The sequence below is a fragment of the Neodiprion pinetum genome, chromosome 2, assembly GCF_021155775.2.
Source record: "Neodiprion pinetum isolate iyNeoPine1 chromosome 2, iyNeoPine1.2, whole genome shotgun sequence".
NCBI lineage: Eukaryota > Metazoa > Arthropoda > Insecta > Hymenoptera > Diprionidae > Neodiprion > Neodiprion pinetum.
In genome coordinates this window covers 16,853,446-16,868,712 of record NC_060233.1, presented here as the reverse complement: position 1 = coordinate 16,868,712, position 15,267 = coordinate 16,853,446, and the positions used below count along the sequence as shown (strand labels likewise).

At 41.0% G+C, this 15,267-nt stretch overlaps 1 protein-coding gene across 3 annotated transcripts in view; it reads left to right on the top strand.

The window, feature by feature from the left end:
• The first annotated feature begins 9,162 nt into the window (after window positions 1–9,162).
• LOC124212733 (esterase E4-like) overlaps window positions 9,163–15,267 on the top strand; it is a 53,918-nt gene continuing 47,813 nt past the window's right edge. Inside the window, exons 1-4 of one of the 3 annotated variants that reach the window (XM_069133450.1) lie at window positions 9,163–9,521; window positions 12,578–12,725; window positions 12,863–13,208; window positions 13,446–13,790. In XM_069133450.1, coding sequence (XP_068989551.1) covers window positions 9,181–9,521; window positions 12,578–12,725; window positions 12,863–13,208; window positions 13,446–13,790 — 1,180 coding nt within the window. In that variant the 5' untranslated portion in view covers window positions 9,163–9,180. Of the gene's footprint in view, window positions 9,522–12,577; window positions 12,726–12,862; window positions 13,209–13,445; window positions 13,809–15,267 lie in introns of all 3 variants that reach the window. The other 2 variants (XM_069133449.1, XM_069133448.1) reach the window with 2 other exon arrangements.

Below are 15,267 nucleotides of genomic sequence, written 5' to 3'. Positions count from 1 at the left end.
GTTCCGTATATCGTAATGCTCGTCCGCTGTTATTTGAAACCCGACACCCGGAGGACCGCGAGTGCTCGCAGCTGTGTTTTTATTCAGCTGACGTCCAAACACGTCGACGCTCATCTCGTGAATGATTTCTAGAGTCGACAAGAATTGGCTAATAAATGATTCCGGCTTCCCGTAATTCTTCCAGAATCGACATGATTTCATTGTTGTGACTTGTATTCCCGGCCGCTTGAGATGCTATAAGCAAACGAAGACGTTCCACCAGCTCGTTAGCGTCGTCCCAGAAAATATAATCTGTTTTAACACCTTGTCGAGTAACCCAAGCCTGAGGTAGCAGAACACCTTTGCCCGTACGCTTCGACATCTGTGACGATGGTGATACGCCTTTGCCTGACGTAGAAATATTGAGCAGCTCAGCAATTAGATGCTTAAATTTGGCGCTCTGAGCGTTTCGGATAGGCTCGGTGGCGCTATAGTACTTTCTGTGAGCATTTGTTGCGAGAAGGATATTTCTGTAATTCTCCTTGTCGTTACGGGTAACCTGAGCGCTGTTGGGCATCTTTTTAAACAGTAGCTCCAGCAGTCCCTGAGTTTTCGGATAGAGCGTGCCGCCTATGCGAACGGAATCGCGCTCGAAGCTTATCGGTGAGTCATCAACCATCAGCCCGGCAGTAGAAAGACTCCGTACCCCGTACACGGTATCCAACTCGTGCTGTCTTTGTTTATCGTTAAGCATCTCAAGATATTCATTTTCTGATCTCACCGACGATTCCGTGACAGTTTGATCCTCTTCCTCTGCAGTTGCAAAAGAATCTTCTGCTTTCATTTCGTTCTTCGGCTCATCCTTCGTTTCAGTTTTGAGTTCTTTCTTCACCTCTTCCTTGACAAGTTTCGTGTCTCGAGAAACATTGACTAATTCCTGCAAGGGTTATCACAGGTTTGAAGACATCCTTCATTGTTTCCTGCAGCGACTCTCCTCCCGTCTTGAGGATTCTGTGCTTACGACGAATCGCATTACTCGCTTGAGCGATACGATGCAAGACTTCTTTTTCCTTACGAATTTCCTGCATGTTGACACTAGTTCTGGAAAGCTACTGTTTCGTCGCCTTCGAAGATTGTGTATTTTATCCTTTTGTCATGTTTATAAAATTGTCAAATCCCCTCCTATACCGACCATTACCGAGCTCTCTATCCTTGTCGATCACTACAAACCCATATTTGTCACCGTTTCAACATGCCGCACACAAGTCTTTAAGCTCTACGTACGACACATCGGTGTTTACATGATCGTTGTACACATGTCTCAGGTTCATCTCATCTTGTTTCAATAAGACCAGCAAGTTGGTGTTGTCGCGCACGAGATGCTTAGGGATTCGAGCGTACGTCTGACAAAGATAAAAACAGTCTACATCGTGATGTCTATCCATACAAAAGTACGCGCGTATGTTATCCTGCTTCCGCACGCTACGTCATCGAATATCGTGATCGAGTTAGGTTGCGTCTCGTTCGGTGCAATGACGTGCTCATGCTCGTTAAAGGGGTAATACTCAATACCGTCGACATTTTCGAGCACTTGACTCAGAAACTTGTGTTTCGGTTGATTGAGAGATTTTGAGTAAACGTACAGGTTTTCGAATCTCAAACCGTTCGGATGCGTTATAAGCGCAAATAATGCGTTGGTTTTGCCACAGTTAGATGGTCCGCAGAATACCGCACGTACACTACTCGGCAACAATTCGCCATGATATTTTTTCTGTTTTGTACTCTGCTGCGTAAATTTGTCAAAATTCATCACGGGCAGCTTGGTCGATTGTGTCTCGAACCTCATCTCGAACATGACTGGCTGGATTTTCTATAAATGCATCGTTTATAATAACTTTCTCTCAGTCGCAGAGCGGACATGATTGAGCACACACGTGATCGTAAGCGATCGTCAAAAAAGCGATCAAGAGGGAAAGGTTTGGTAAATAGCATTATGGTACGAAGTTGACGAAAAGACTCGCGAGAGGCGTTTCCGGTATCAATCCTCTCGATGTAGCGTGTAAGGAACACGATATAGCGTATTCGAAAAATCGTGAGAACCGTGAAGCCAGAAGCGTTGCGGATAAAATATTAGCCGAAAAAGCCTGGGAACGGGTTCTTCGCAAAAAAAAAACTCAATGTGAAGCTACCACGCCCAACGTTGGCCAACTGGGATTTGGTGAAGTATGCAAAAATCATGAAAATTCCATACTTCCGAGGTGTCTTTATGCGCAACGAAATGCTCAAAACCGGACCACGTAAAAACGAGACAGGTGTAGTCAATCTCGACGATAAAGATGGCCCTGGGACACACTGGGTTGCATATAAGAAACGCGGCAGCGATGTAGTTTACTTTGACAGTTTCGGTCATCTTCAACCTCCGTTAGACCTCGTGAAATATCTCGGTGTTGGTAGCGTTAAGTACAACGACGAAAGGTATGAGGATTACGGTACATTCGATTGCGGACACTTGTGTCTGAAATTTCTAAGCGATGAGCTATATAAATATGACACGTAATTTAATAACGTCAGTCGAGCACTTGCTGTCATGGATGATTCGTTTACATTAACGATATCAGGAACGTCTTCGATTCTCGAAGCGCAATATTTTCCTCCGATCGAACTTGCTCTGAATAAAAATTATGTTCTCGGTCTCGTTGAACTGTTGACCTTCAATTCCATTTCCAACGTTGATGTCGGTCATAATAAAATATACGTAGCCGATAAGGTAGTCACTATATCCACTGGCAGCTACGAAATTGAGGGTATTGAAAAGTATGTTTAAGACGCGTTAAAAAATACCAACATTGAAATCAGCATAAAGCCTAACAATAATACGTTATGCAGCGAAATCAAATGTAACTATATCGTAAATTTAGAACCTGACGATTCTATTGGTCAGCTTCTCGGATTTACACCGCGCGTATTGACAGCTAACCAAATTCACCATTCGGATATGCCTGTAACTATTCTCAAGGTCAACGCGTTGCGAGTCGAATGCAGCATTACAACGGGCGCCTACGTTAATGCACATAAAGTGCATACTATTCACGAATTTTTCCCTATCGTTCCACCGGGATATAAGGTCGTGGAAGTGCCGTCGCACGTCGAATCATTTACCTTCCGATCACCGTCAAGACCATAGGTCACGTACAGCTTCGGTTAGTCGATCAAGACGGAGATCTGGTTAATTTTCGCGGAGAAGTTATAACTGTGAGACTGCACATCAAATCGCAATAAAAGATGGGTATTATATATCACAGATTGTCCAAAAAAAGTTATATGAGTCAGTCAGCATTGTATAGTCGAAGCTTCTTCACAGGCGAAGTTGCCTCGTAGTTTTGAATTGAACCTTTTTTATTAGTGTGAAGGATAGAGGTTGAGGTTTTCTTGAATAAAAAACTCTCGCGTTTGAGCCATCGAATTATGAATGTTTATTGGCTCTTGTGGGAAAAGCCTTGCGGCATAAAAACCCACGAAGTATGAACGTGTATTTGTGAACGTATAAAAGCATGTGTCGCACACGTGAATGTGTCGATTGTGTATATGAATGTGTATATGCCGGTTACAGCCCGTTTGGCTCATGCCACCGCGATCTCGAATGCGTTTCGTATTGCGATTTTTGTTTTATTCGATTTGATCGAATTTCGTATAATTTGCGTTTGCCTTACTCCGAGGAGCGAACGTGTATGAGAGTATGATTGGTGTTGGTAGTACACCAAGAGCGCTCGGGCTCGTTGTATATGAAAGGGTGCAAGACCCTTGGTATGCGTGTATGGGCACTCGGTCCCGTGTAGAATGAGAGACACTCGGGCCGTACTCATCTACCTTACTCCGTAGAGCAAACGTATACGAGAGTATATTTGGGCCTCTCGTCTTTTGGTCGTGGTACGAGAGAACGCACGGCGTCACTCACGATCGTCACTAGACGGACGACTTAACTTGACTGTTTTAAAAAATGCGTGATGCGCGCTCGCCTCCTCATCTACGCGAGATTTGGCATCCCTGCGGAGACGAATCGTTCGAGCGCGGCTCGCACGGAGATCGCAATGACACGGGCACAAAACGACGCTCAGGCACTGAACAAGCATGTTCCGATCAAGTCAGTCATCGATCGATTCCCGAACCGCTAACACGTCGAAACGTGGAGTTCCCGAAGATAGCTTTGGGTCTAAAGCTGACACCTCTTGGAAAAAGAATTTCCGACAAATAAAACTGCCATTCTGCTGTTTCGTTGTATGCTACGTACCATGGATGAGGAAATCTTGAGCATTGAAGCACCTGTCGTCTTTGACGAATCAATCGCCCACCAAGAAATACACGCACACAAACCGTACGCATCGTCAACTTTCAACAACAGCGATGAGATTCGAATCACCGTTCAGCATCAGGATTTATGCGTATTACTGAGCAAGAGTTCGCTGCATATCTCTGGAAAATTGCTTAAATCGGACGGCACTGCAGCAGCGATCACAACTTTAGTTAATAACGCCATCTGTCATTTGTTCGAAGATGTACGGTACGAACTAAACGCTGTAGAGATTAATAAATGTAAAAACGTTGGTCTGACCAGCCTGCTGATAGGTTTCAGTTCTCTCAACCCTCGTCAAAGTTGGCTTATGGAAAATGCTGGATCACTCGATATTCAGGAAACGAAAAAAATAACTGATGCCAATGGCAACTTTGACGTAGTAATCCCCTTGAGCATGATATTGGGCTTCGCTGAAGACTATCGCAAGCTCATCGTTAACGCGGAACACGAGCTGATTCTTACAACATCAAAAAGTGATTTAAATGCCGTCGTTCAAAATCAAGACGAAGACTTTAGAATCGTGATCTATGTGAAGCTCTCGGATCAACGAAAAATCGCACTGTTGAATTTCTTCGAAAAAGATACACCAGGCTCCATGAGCTTCCGCAGTTGGGAGTTGTACGAATATCCTTTGCTACTGGCAACCACGAAACACGTTTGGATTGTGAAAACGTCCACCCATTTGAAAAAACCGCGATTTGTCATGCTCGGTTTTCAAATCAATCGAAAAAACAAAGCCGGCAAAAATGCCAGTCATCTTGATCACTGTAACATTACTGACGTCAAGCTCTTCTTGAATTCCGAGTATTATCTGTACGGTAACCTGAACCTGGACATGAGTCACAATCGCTTTGCATCACTGTACGAGATGTACGCAAACTTCCAAGCCACCTATTACGGCAAAGAACCTGAGCCTCTGTTGACGAAGAGCGAATTTCTACAGTACGAACTTTTGATTTTCATCGACTGTTCGAAACAAAACGAGGCTCTGAAATCTGAACCGGTAGATATACGTATCGAATTTGAGGCTGAAAATAACTTTCCTACTGGTACATCTGCCTACTGCTTGATTTTACATGATCGAATGATTGAATATAACCCACTGAGTGGTGGGGTGAGAAAATTGGTATAAAAACCTTGAACGTTGTGACAATCGATTCAGTATTTTTCACGATGGAGTTCATAGTCGACGTACAAGGATTCAGAAGACCGGGTCCCGGTTTTACACCAAAAGAGTTGGCAGTTGTGTCACTCGACGAAGATACCAACCCGTCAATTTTTCTCTTCGAACCTCCGTACGATTGGAATTATTCTCTTGCTCCATTCAAAAGCGAAAATTTGAGGCTGTCACGGAATTATCATGGACTATCCTGGGAAGGTGGTGATTTACCTTCCGAGAAGCTCGACTTCACCATGGAATGTATGTCGCTGCGTAATGCTCCAACAGTTTATGTAAAAGGTTTGGAGAAGAAAAGTTGGCTGCAGAAAATTCTGGGTGAAAAAGTTGAAGTCGTTGATTTGATGGATTTGGGTTGTCCGTCGTTGCAGAAATTGAATAAAATGTTAGACACGAATTCAAACTGTACGCATCATGCTATATTGCGTCCGAACTGTGCAGCTCAAAACGTATTGTGACTGCGAAATTTTTTACTCAAACACAAAAGACAATCGGTATCTACTCGAACAGTTATTCATTATCATGACGTAAAGCATGGGTACGATACCGTTGAGTAAGAACACCCATACATCAGTATTATGAATTTCATGTAAAACTGTAATCTTAAGTTGTTTTTTTCAATAAAATATTTTGCACCGTCAATATCAACCGTTAATTCAGAACCTCTGTCCTGCTAGTTAAAAGTTTATTTCAGAACCTTCCAGAATTCAACGTCACACCGCAATTCGTTGTCCGCAGGCCGCTCACCGTCAAGTCAAAACTCGTCGGACGATACCGAGTATTGTTTTCGTTGGACGATTCCGAGAATCTTTCAGGTTCAAAGAAGCTCTTTCTCACGGTCCCGGACCGCTCGCCGTCAAGTCGAAACTTGTCGAACGCATTGTTTGTCAGCCTAAATTCGTTCAGGGTCGAAGCAGCCGCGTACAAATTTCAGAACCTTCCAGAATTCGACCTCGCATCGCAATCCGTTGTCGGCAGGCCGTTCGCCGTCAAGTTGAAACTCGTCGGACGATTCCGAGTATTATTTTCGTCGGACGATTCCGAGAATTGTTTGTCTAAAATTCGTTTAAGGCCAGAGCGGGTCTTTCAGAATTCAACGTCGCACCGAAATCCTTTGACCGTATGCCGCTCACCGTCGAGTCGAAACACGTCGGACGAATTGTTTGTCAGTCTAGATTCGTTCAAGGCCGTGAAAATCTTCTCGAACCTTCTGGAAGCTCTCAAAACCTGACACATGCCAGGATTCTCGGTCGAACGTTCGAGGATCCACGGGTTCCGCTGGAACGCCTGAGGATTCACGGAGTGCGCTCGGTAATGCAGTTATCGATCCCGCTCGATGAGCGTGATTTTCTTTACCGACAAAGAGCACAGTTTATTCCACAAGGGGTAACACCACGGCAATTTCAGGCATTTTTTATCGACGATCATGGTCATTTGGAAGATTTTTACCGACAATCATGGTCATTTGGAGGATTTTTTACCGACGATCATGGTCATTTGGGAGATTTTCTTACCGACGAGCGGTCGGCAGAGCACATTTAATCTTACGAGAGTGGGGTAACCTTCAAGGGTTTGCGGCTGGGATGCACGTGTAGGCGGATTGGTCGGCTTGGTCGGTAAGGAAGGTGTTTCTATCCAGAACCGGCCTTGTTATACTACTCAAGTAAGAAAATGAAAAGAATAGATGCTTTAGTCACATAAATTGATAATGTACTGTGTCGTTCATGGGTGTAAAAAACGAAAACCAATTGAGAAGAAAAGTGATCGTTTATTCTCGAATGTTCGAGAAAAAATAATGGATTATTTTTGGTCATTTTTAGGATGTACGCCTGCGCTGTGGAAGCAGTATCCTGTTATATGAAACAATTGAATACAACGTTAAACTACTTAAATATTGATGCCGAAGGAATATTTTTTAATAGTTGATCAATAATCTGTTTTAATGAAAACCCTATTTAATGATGTCAAACTACGTACTTATTGCCTCGTTACCGTACTACGGATACAGTTGCTGTCAGTTTTACCAAACCGACTCATTTTGGAACGGACGAAAAGCGCAAGTCGTTCTTGGGACATGAACGTGTCGTAACCGTGCGTTTGAATCAAATCGATGAGAGGAACGTCCGAATGTCCCCGTGTGAGTTGGAAATGAATCTTACATTTTACGCGCCTAACCTCAAACATAATTTCGCGTATCCAGATCAGGAATTTATGAATAAGAACACACTGCAACAACATTTAAATGTTGGAAGAAGCTCGGATAAGCCTCAAGATTGTACTATCAGCTCCAAAACATTACTGTTGCACTGTCGCACTGGCTTTTATTATAAATCAACCGCACGGCTTACGAACTGCGTGCAAAATATAAAGAACGTGCTTGGAACGTGCGATTGGTGAGTTTATGAACTTCGAATCCTCAAATAAGATTTGTTAACTATTAATAAATCTTCATTTGGGATAACATGGTGTGAAACCTTTTACAATTAGTGCTAATTTTTTAATGAAAGAAAAAAAAATTTGAACCAAATCTCGCTTTATCAGCCACAAGTTTAGAGTATCTTTTCAATAATAGACATAGTTTAGTGAGAGTTGAATATTATATTTAATTCAAGCACTATGAAATTTCGATTCTAGTTGTAACGGCACATATATTCATTACAAGTTAATAACTTTTTTAACAGTGAAAAAATGGTTCCTGAAAATAGTCAAAGAAATATATTTATTTATCATGACAAGACTCTTTTCTCAGAGTCCGGTACATGTGATTTGAAATGAAGAAATCCGGGTAATTATTGATACTCAGGACGGGATGTACTAATTCCAGTTTAATGTCATGAAAGACTTCATCAGATAGCAATACAGCTCTATTCGCTAAATTGAACATCGTAGCGACTTTCTGCTGTATCGGATGATGTAACAGATAGTTCAAATACGTTTTCGACGAAGTTGGTTTCTGATAACAACTAGTGAACAGGTAACCTGATCACTAATCGATAGATAAATGATGTATGAAGCGTTTATTACACAATCCAGTCTAATGTATTATATCATAATACGTATAGTACATATGATAAAGACAAATTACCTAATTGTAAGAGTTCTATTTAGTATATGGGATCTCAAATAACTGAGAAGTGTTCAACAAATTTATTGATTGTGCAGGTACTTGATGACATGGACTGACGATAAATTATTTTGGGTGAGTCATTGAGATTGCAGAATGAATTCATTCGTCGTGGATAAAAAAAGATATGCATACTTACTCACAAATTTGGATCCATATATACTGCGTCGAGCGACTCTAGGCGGTTTTTCAATGAGAAGAATTTCGCAGTGAAGCGGCGATTAAGAATCTGCCTGGCAGTGATTAGTTTAACGATAATCAACAACAAAGTTTCTTTACACTTCTTTATTATGTGAAGGGCTGGACGATACGAAACCATTGGAAATTCAGTTGGCTGTATCAGACTCGAGTATTTGCACTTATTGTCGGTATGAAGTCGGAAACGTGAAATGAGGAGTGAGTATCAATAACTAAGGTGGTTTAACGCATTGCATTTTCGAGTGATACCGAGACAAATGATCGAAACAAATATGTTCATAATACTCTTGATCATTACGGTGCTGGTGTGTTATTTTGTTTGCGCGACGGTCGTTGGACAGCTTGAATATCATGTTTGACGATAGGCATGTCGAACTCGTTCGCGATGGACAAACAGTTCGAAGCCATAAAACAATCCCACCAGCAAGATTCGCCAGATTCGAGTTTGTTCTCATCGGACAACGACGTGTGACGACAATGGTTTCATATTCAGGGGCGGAGTGTCTTTTTCTCTCACTATTGCTAAGCATTTTTTTCGCGTCGAGTGCCGGTTACCTCGGTGGAACTACTCAACCGGAAGTGACTATTCCCCAAGGGACTCTGCGGGGAAAAATTATGACCACCACCCATGGCCGAAAAGTGTCGGCCTTTCTGGGAATTCCTTATGCGCAACCACCGGTAGGAAATAAGAGGTAAGTGAAGTACATAAATTTAGTGCTTACCGATTCCATGATGTTTTTTATCATAGAAATCATCATGTAAATGCAACTGATGTGGCACTTTTAACTACCTACAAACTTAGGAATTTGGAATGGGTGGAAAGGTCCATTAACACAAAGATTGCATTCAGTGAAATAATAACAAAATATGTTCGTTTCATAGCTTCGAATAAAAAATAATATGCCCCAGAAGTACAAATAAATTGAAAACTTTTGACGAAAACATCTATAAACCGAGCATTGAAGAGAATGCATACTGAAAGATTTATAAAGAATTAGTTCAGGAACAACACGATCCATAATTCATTGAAATTGGCCGAATGTGTCTAAAAGCGAGAAATGTATGAAAATATTGTAAAAAGATCTAAACGCTACATAAACTTTCGTGTGAAAAAATTCATACGAATTATCCTAATTCAGTAATTTTTTTTTTGAGATGAATTTTTGATATCGTAATATCTTAATTTTAAATCTTCATTCATAAAACTATCAGTTTCAGACTGGCCATGAGCCAACCCTCGAACTACCCGTTCTCACACTGCAGCTTCCAAGTTTGTAGATAGAAAATAATGATAATAACTAATTCGAATTTCATGCTACAAAATCAGATTCGTTATCAACGCTTTTAAAGCTCTCGGATACTATTTTACGTGAAAAAATGACAATTTCTAAAATTTTAATCCACTATAATGGATCCACCATTTCAAAGTTTGGAAGTCTAACCTTGGATTTGTTATCGGTGAACCAAAAAACTTCGCCTAACAATTTCTACCAAAATCGGAATCTGTTTAGATGTTTTGCCATCATATTGGATTACTTTTTTCGATTTCACAATCGGACTTCAAATTCGTGATCAGCCACCTGACAAATTTACGAGTACCGATTTTCATCGAAATTCAAATGATTTTTGTTTAATATCAGATTATTGAATTCACCAAATCTGGACTATGCAAATCTGACCTTAGATTCGTGATAAGCGACCCAAAAACCTCACGATACCAATTTATATTTAATTCCATTCACCCCATCTTAAGATATCATCATTTTTATTCGACGTTTTGTAATTTTGTTACTGGAATAATTGAAAAAGTACCGAACCGATAAAAGCCAAAATCATAGCAGTTCTAAGTTGGGAAAAGCCGCGTCGCTGAGACCAAAATCATCGGAATACGGTAACTCGGTCTCGAGATATCGTCCGGCAAAGAAATTGGTTACGTATATACATACGTACATACGTACACTTGGGATGTAAAACTTCTGTTAAGGGGAAGACCCAGTTGGAACGTCCAAAAAAAGGCTTTTTTTCCGAATTTTTTTTGGCCAAACGACAAGATAATTTATAACAACAGTTTATTCATATGTAAGATGTATATTTAAAGTACACATTACAATTTTTTCAAAGACAAATATTATAAAATAAGCCGGTACGAGGCAATGGCCGGGACGTTTGCAAAAAAAAGAGGTAGTTGCGGTGATCACTCTCACGCAGCAATGGACATTCTGAATCCAACAAAAGAGGGGGGCGGAATCTTCGGTTAATGATATAATGCTCCGGATGAACGAAGGGTTTTGAAAAATTTCAATTTTTCACAAAATGGCGGACCTTGAAAGTCAAAAGTGTCGTTTTGACCAAAATTTCGCTCACATTTTTCACTATAAAAAAAAAAAAAAATCCTTATTTCGTCCGGAAGACAATCATGTATGAAAGAAGTGAGACAAATTTCAAACCGATCGGTAAAGCCGTTCTCGAGTTACAGTGATCACCGACTTCGAAAACATGGCTTCGAGAAAAACGCGTTTCAAGTTTTGGGTACGATTTCTATGCAGATAAAAAATTTATTTTATAACTTACATTGGATCGTCTGTTCCTGGGCCACATACTGCGCCGTTCTCCGCTTTGTTAGCTGCACCTGCAGCAGTTTTTTGTTGACGACGAGCTACCGGTGCCTCTCGAGTATTTTCGAGGGAGCGCCGGTTTGCTTTGTCAGACACGGCGCCCTTCGAAGTTGTACATCTTTGCGAATAACGGTCCGATTTGCATGTCATTATTCGGAAAATACTCTTGAAATATTGTTATTTTAGAAAATGGAAAAAAACGATTTTTTCAAAATGCTAACTGGGTCTCCCCCCTTAACGGACACCTCCCAACAACGGATTCCTCTTTACAACGGATAGTCTAAACATCACCAGAAGTACAATTTAGACGTTGATGTTATCAGGAATAGCAGACACTATTCAGTAATGTACAATATTTTTAGTACCGTAGATGTCCGGTATTGGCAAGTTTTACCGTACAGAGAACAGTAGATTAGGCGCATTTTTGATTTCTAGAAATATCATCATGTGAAGAATCTTTAACCGTTTCTTTCGACTATTCAATTGAGTCTGCATACTTTCGAAAACACTGTAATAATTATAGTTACAAAAATTTTATTAAACATTTGCGTACACTTGAAAACACAGTGTTCGTGTACACAAGAAAGTTACTGAAAGAAGCAGATATACTTCAATGAACAAAGTTTGCAGTTCCTTCCATTTCTGTAAGTGCGTGACATGACACTTACAATTTCTGTACAATACTGACAAACCTAACTCTGTTTCTATGTAATCTTATCTGGCGTTCGTCAGTCGAACTATGTGAAACTAAACATTCATTTATTTCCAACTGGTGGACGGGTTTGTTTGTTAAGATGGATCAGATGGTTACGAACGGAAATTAATTCGAAGGACTAGGGTTGCACGATTTTATCGGGTTCACAACAGGTCTGTTACAAATATTGATATGAAGGTAAGCAAGGTGCCGCTTGGAGTAACCGACTGTTTGACCCAATTTTAAACCTGCTGATTAGGCGATAAGAATTCTATGGGTGAATGAATATCAATGATGAATATATAAGATCAACATTCAAAATAGCAAGGTCTTGCGAGAAGCAGACATACCATCGGTTGAAATGTTTCACCTGAAGAAGTCGCAGCCTTCGTCAACTCTCGTCATGAATCCGATAACAAAAGTTCTCTTTGTACGGCAGATTCGCGAACCCCGTGCCGGCGGGTGGTTGGGAAGGAATCCGAAACGCTACTGCCGACGGAAACTTCTGCCCCCAAATAAGTAGCACAGACTATATCACTTTCCTTGGAGACGAAGATTGTCTAAACCTAAACGTGTTCACACCGCAGGTAATTATTCTCATCTAGTAAGGCTTGCTTATATGCAGGCAAGCCGGTTACTGTGCGAGAATAGAACCATGAGTTCAAAATCAGAAGTCTTGTACAGCAAACATAGCTGGATTTGACTTAGGATTCTATACATACAGATAAGTGACGGTAAGGACTCCGCGCTACTTCCGGTAATGGTATACGTTTTCGGTGGGAGGTTCATGACGGGGTCCGCTAATTCATCGGAGTACAGCCCGAAGTACCTTTTGAACCAAGATGTAGTTCTCGTTACCTTCAACTATCGTTTGGGTGTTTTGGGGTTCTTGAGCACTGGCGACGAAGTGGCTTCCGGAAATTGGGGCCTGAAAGACCAGGTCCTTGCGCTCGAATGGGTGCAGCGTAACATCAGACACTTTCATGGTGACCCTGATCAAGTGACGTTATTCGGCCACAGCTCAGGAAGCTCTTGCGTTCATCTTCTGACGCTTTCGAAATTGACAATTGGTAAGATGGAATTCAGATTGAAGTCAACCAAGGCTTGAGGTAATATGCAATAGACTTGATTGATGTATATTGAAATCTTTTAACGGGATGACTGATATATTCACAATAATCGGGAGAACGTATTCTATCTTTACAACAAGTACGACGTACTGAAAAAAAATTTTTCCATCGATGAGTTGATGAACCTAGTTATAATCAAATGCTGCAACATGGCGTAATCAATTCACGTCATTACAGGGCTCTTTCACAAGTTCATCATGCAAAGCGGATCTGGCCTTGTGGAATGGGCCTACAGACCCAGGGCTGTCTATGCAAAGCGCGCATTTGAACTCGGCGATTACGTTGGCTGTTTGAATGACACTTCGGATTCCCTCGTCAGGTGTCTGCGTAACAAAAATGTTTTGGATATTACCACCATGTTTACAGGGTTTTACGTGTGTCATCATCAACCATTCATCACATGGGCTTGTACTGATGAGCCAGATGTCAGGGGGGCTTTTTTAACAACTAGCCCTGCAAATATAGTGAGAGCTGGTCAGATTCGTGACTTACCTTGTATCATGGGTGTCGTTGGAAACGAAGGTATAGCGATCACTATAGGCAAGTGAATGCAAATTCTTTTGGTTTGATCATTTTACCGCGAATTATGAGTATATCACGGCTGATTTTGATAGAAAAACCCAGAAAGTGAACAGAATGGCAGAAAATAAGCCGTAAAAACAGTACAGTACTTGCCCGCAGTAGTCAACCCATCGGCACCTTTAAGGTGCGTTCAAAGAAGCGCTGTACATCCCTAGAACACGGAGAGCCAAAACTTCCACACCGCTGAAGCGATTGCAATGAAACTTGAGCAAGTGATGCCTTATACTGGCAAAAAGTGGAGCGACTTTTTATTTTTTCAATATCTTGAAAAAAAAAATTACAGATTGGTTACCTCTCATACAAATTGAGAAAATTATCACAGTTGCACTGAATAAATCAAACTATCTGGTGTGATGCCGCTGTCAGTAGTTTAGCGTACATTCGTAGATTATTAAAACATAACTCACTACCTGATAATTCTGCTCGTACGTATCGTAATATACGTGTCCAATAATTTACATAGTGAATCGTGGCATCTGGTTAATAACGTTGTTAGTGGATATCGAATGTTGAGAAAATATATTGTCACAATATATATACGAAATCATCATTGGCGTTATGCTCGTGCTCTTGTTAGAATCGTTAACTCAATTCGGTACGCGTTTTGATTAAGTTTTTGAATATTCGGACGATACAATGTCTAAATGTACGTAAGAACCTATAATTGTGCAATGGATCGTATACATCGAAAATTATCTCAGTCAGTATGCCTTTAAATTAAGTGAGGAAAGTCAATAAAAAAAATTCAACTTGATGACATAAAACAACGGTTCATTATAAATAACAGTTTATTTCGACATTGACTTTCACACCCAACATTACCACTCTATCCATAAACGACGACGTTAAACTGTACCAAAAGTGAATACGATAAATATGACTATTCTTGGATATTTATTGATACCGCATTTTTATTTCGTGCATATGGATTTGTCATCGGGAACGGAGTCCGGTAAGGTCTGCAAGCAGCAAAATATTTTCCTACTCATCTGGGTCAAAAGTTACTAGGTCTAGGACCTGGACAGTCAGAACTATGGAGCGCTTGTCCTGGAAGTCGAGTTTCACGATGTAGCGGACCTGGAGCACAAGATCCAGGAGATAGAGAACCTGGTACTCGAAACCTGCGGAGCACGATTTTCATACGTCCTCTCTACTGCGCGGTTGTTTCCGGACTGGGGAATCCGGCTAGCTGATTTTCGTCGTCGACGAGTACTATAGATCAATTGCGTCAAGGGAAAAAAAATTTTGGGTGACGTCACGTTCTGAACATCGGAACTTTCTGCTTAAGGTAGTACCGTGATAGCAGCAGTCCTCAACTTCCAGAGAAATATCCCCTGTATAAAACATTATAACTAAAGTAAAAAGTAGTAGAGATACAGTACACCTTTGCGCCTCCTCTCACATGCGCAGAAGTATA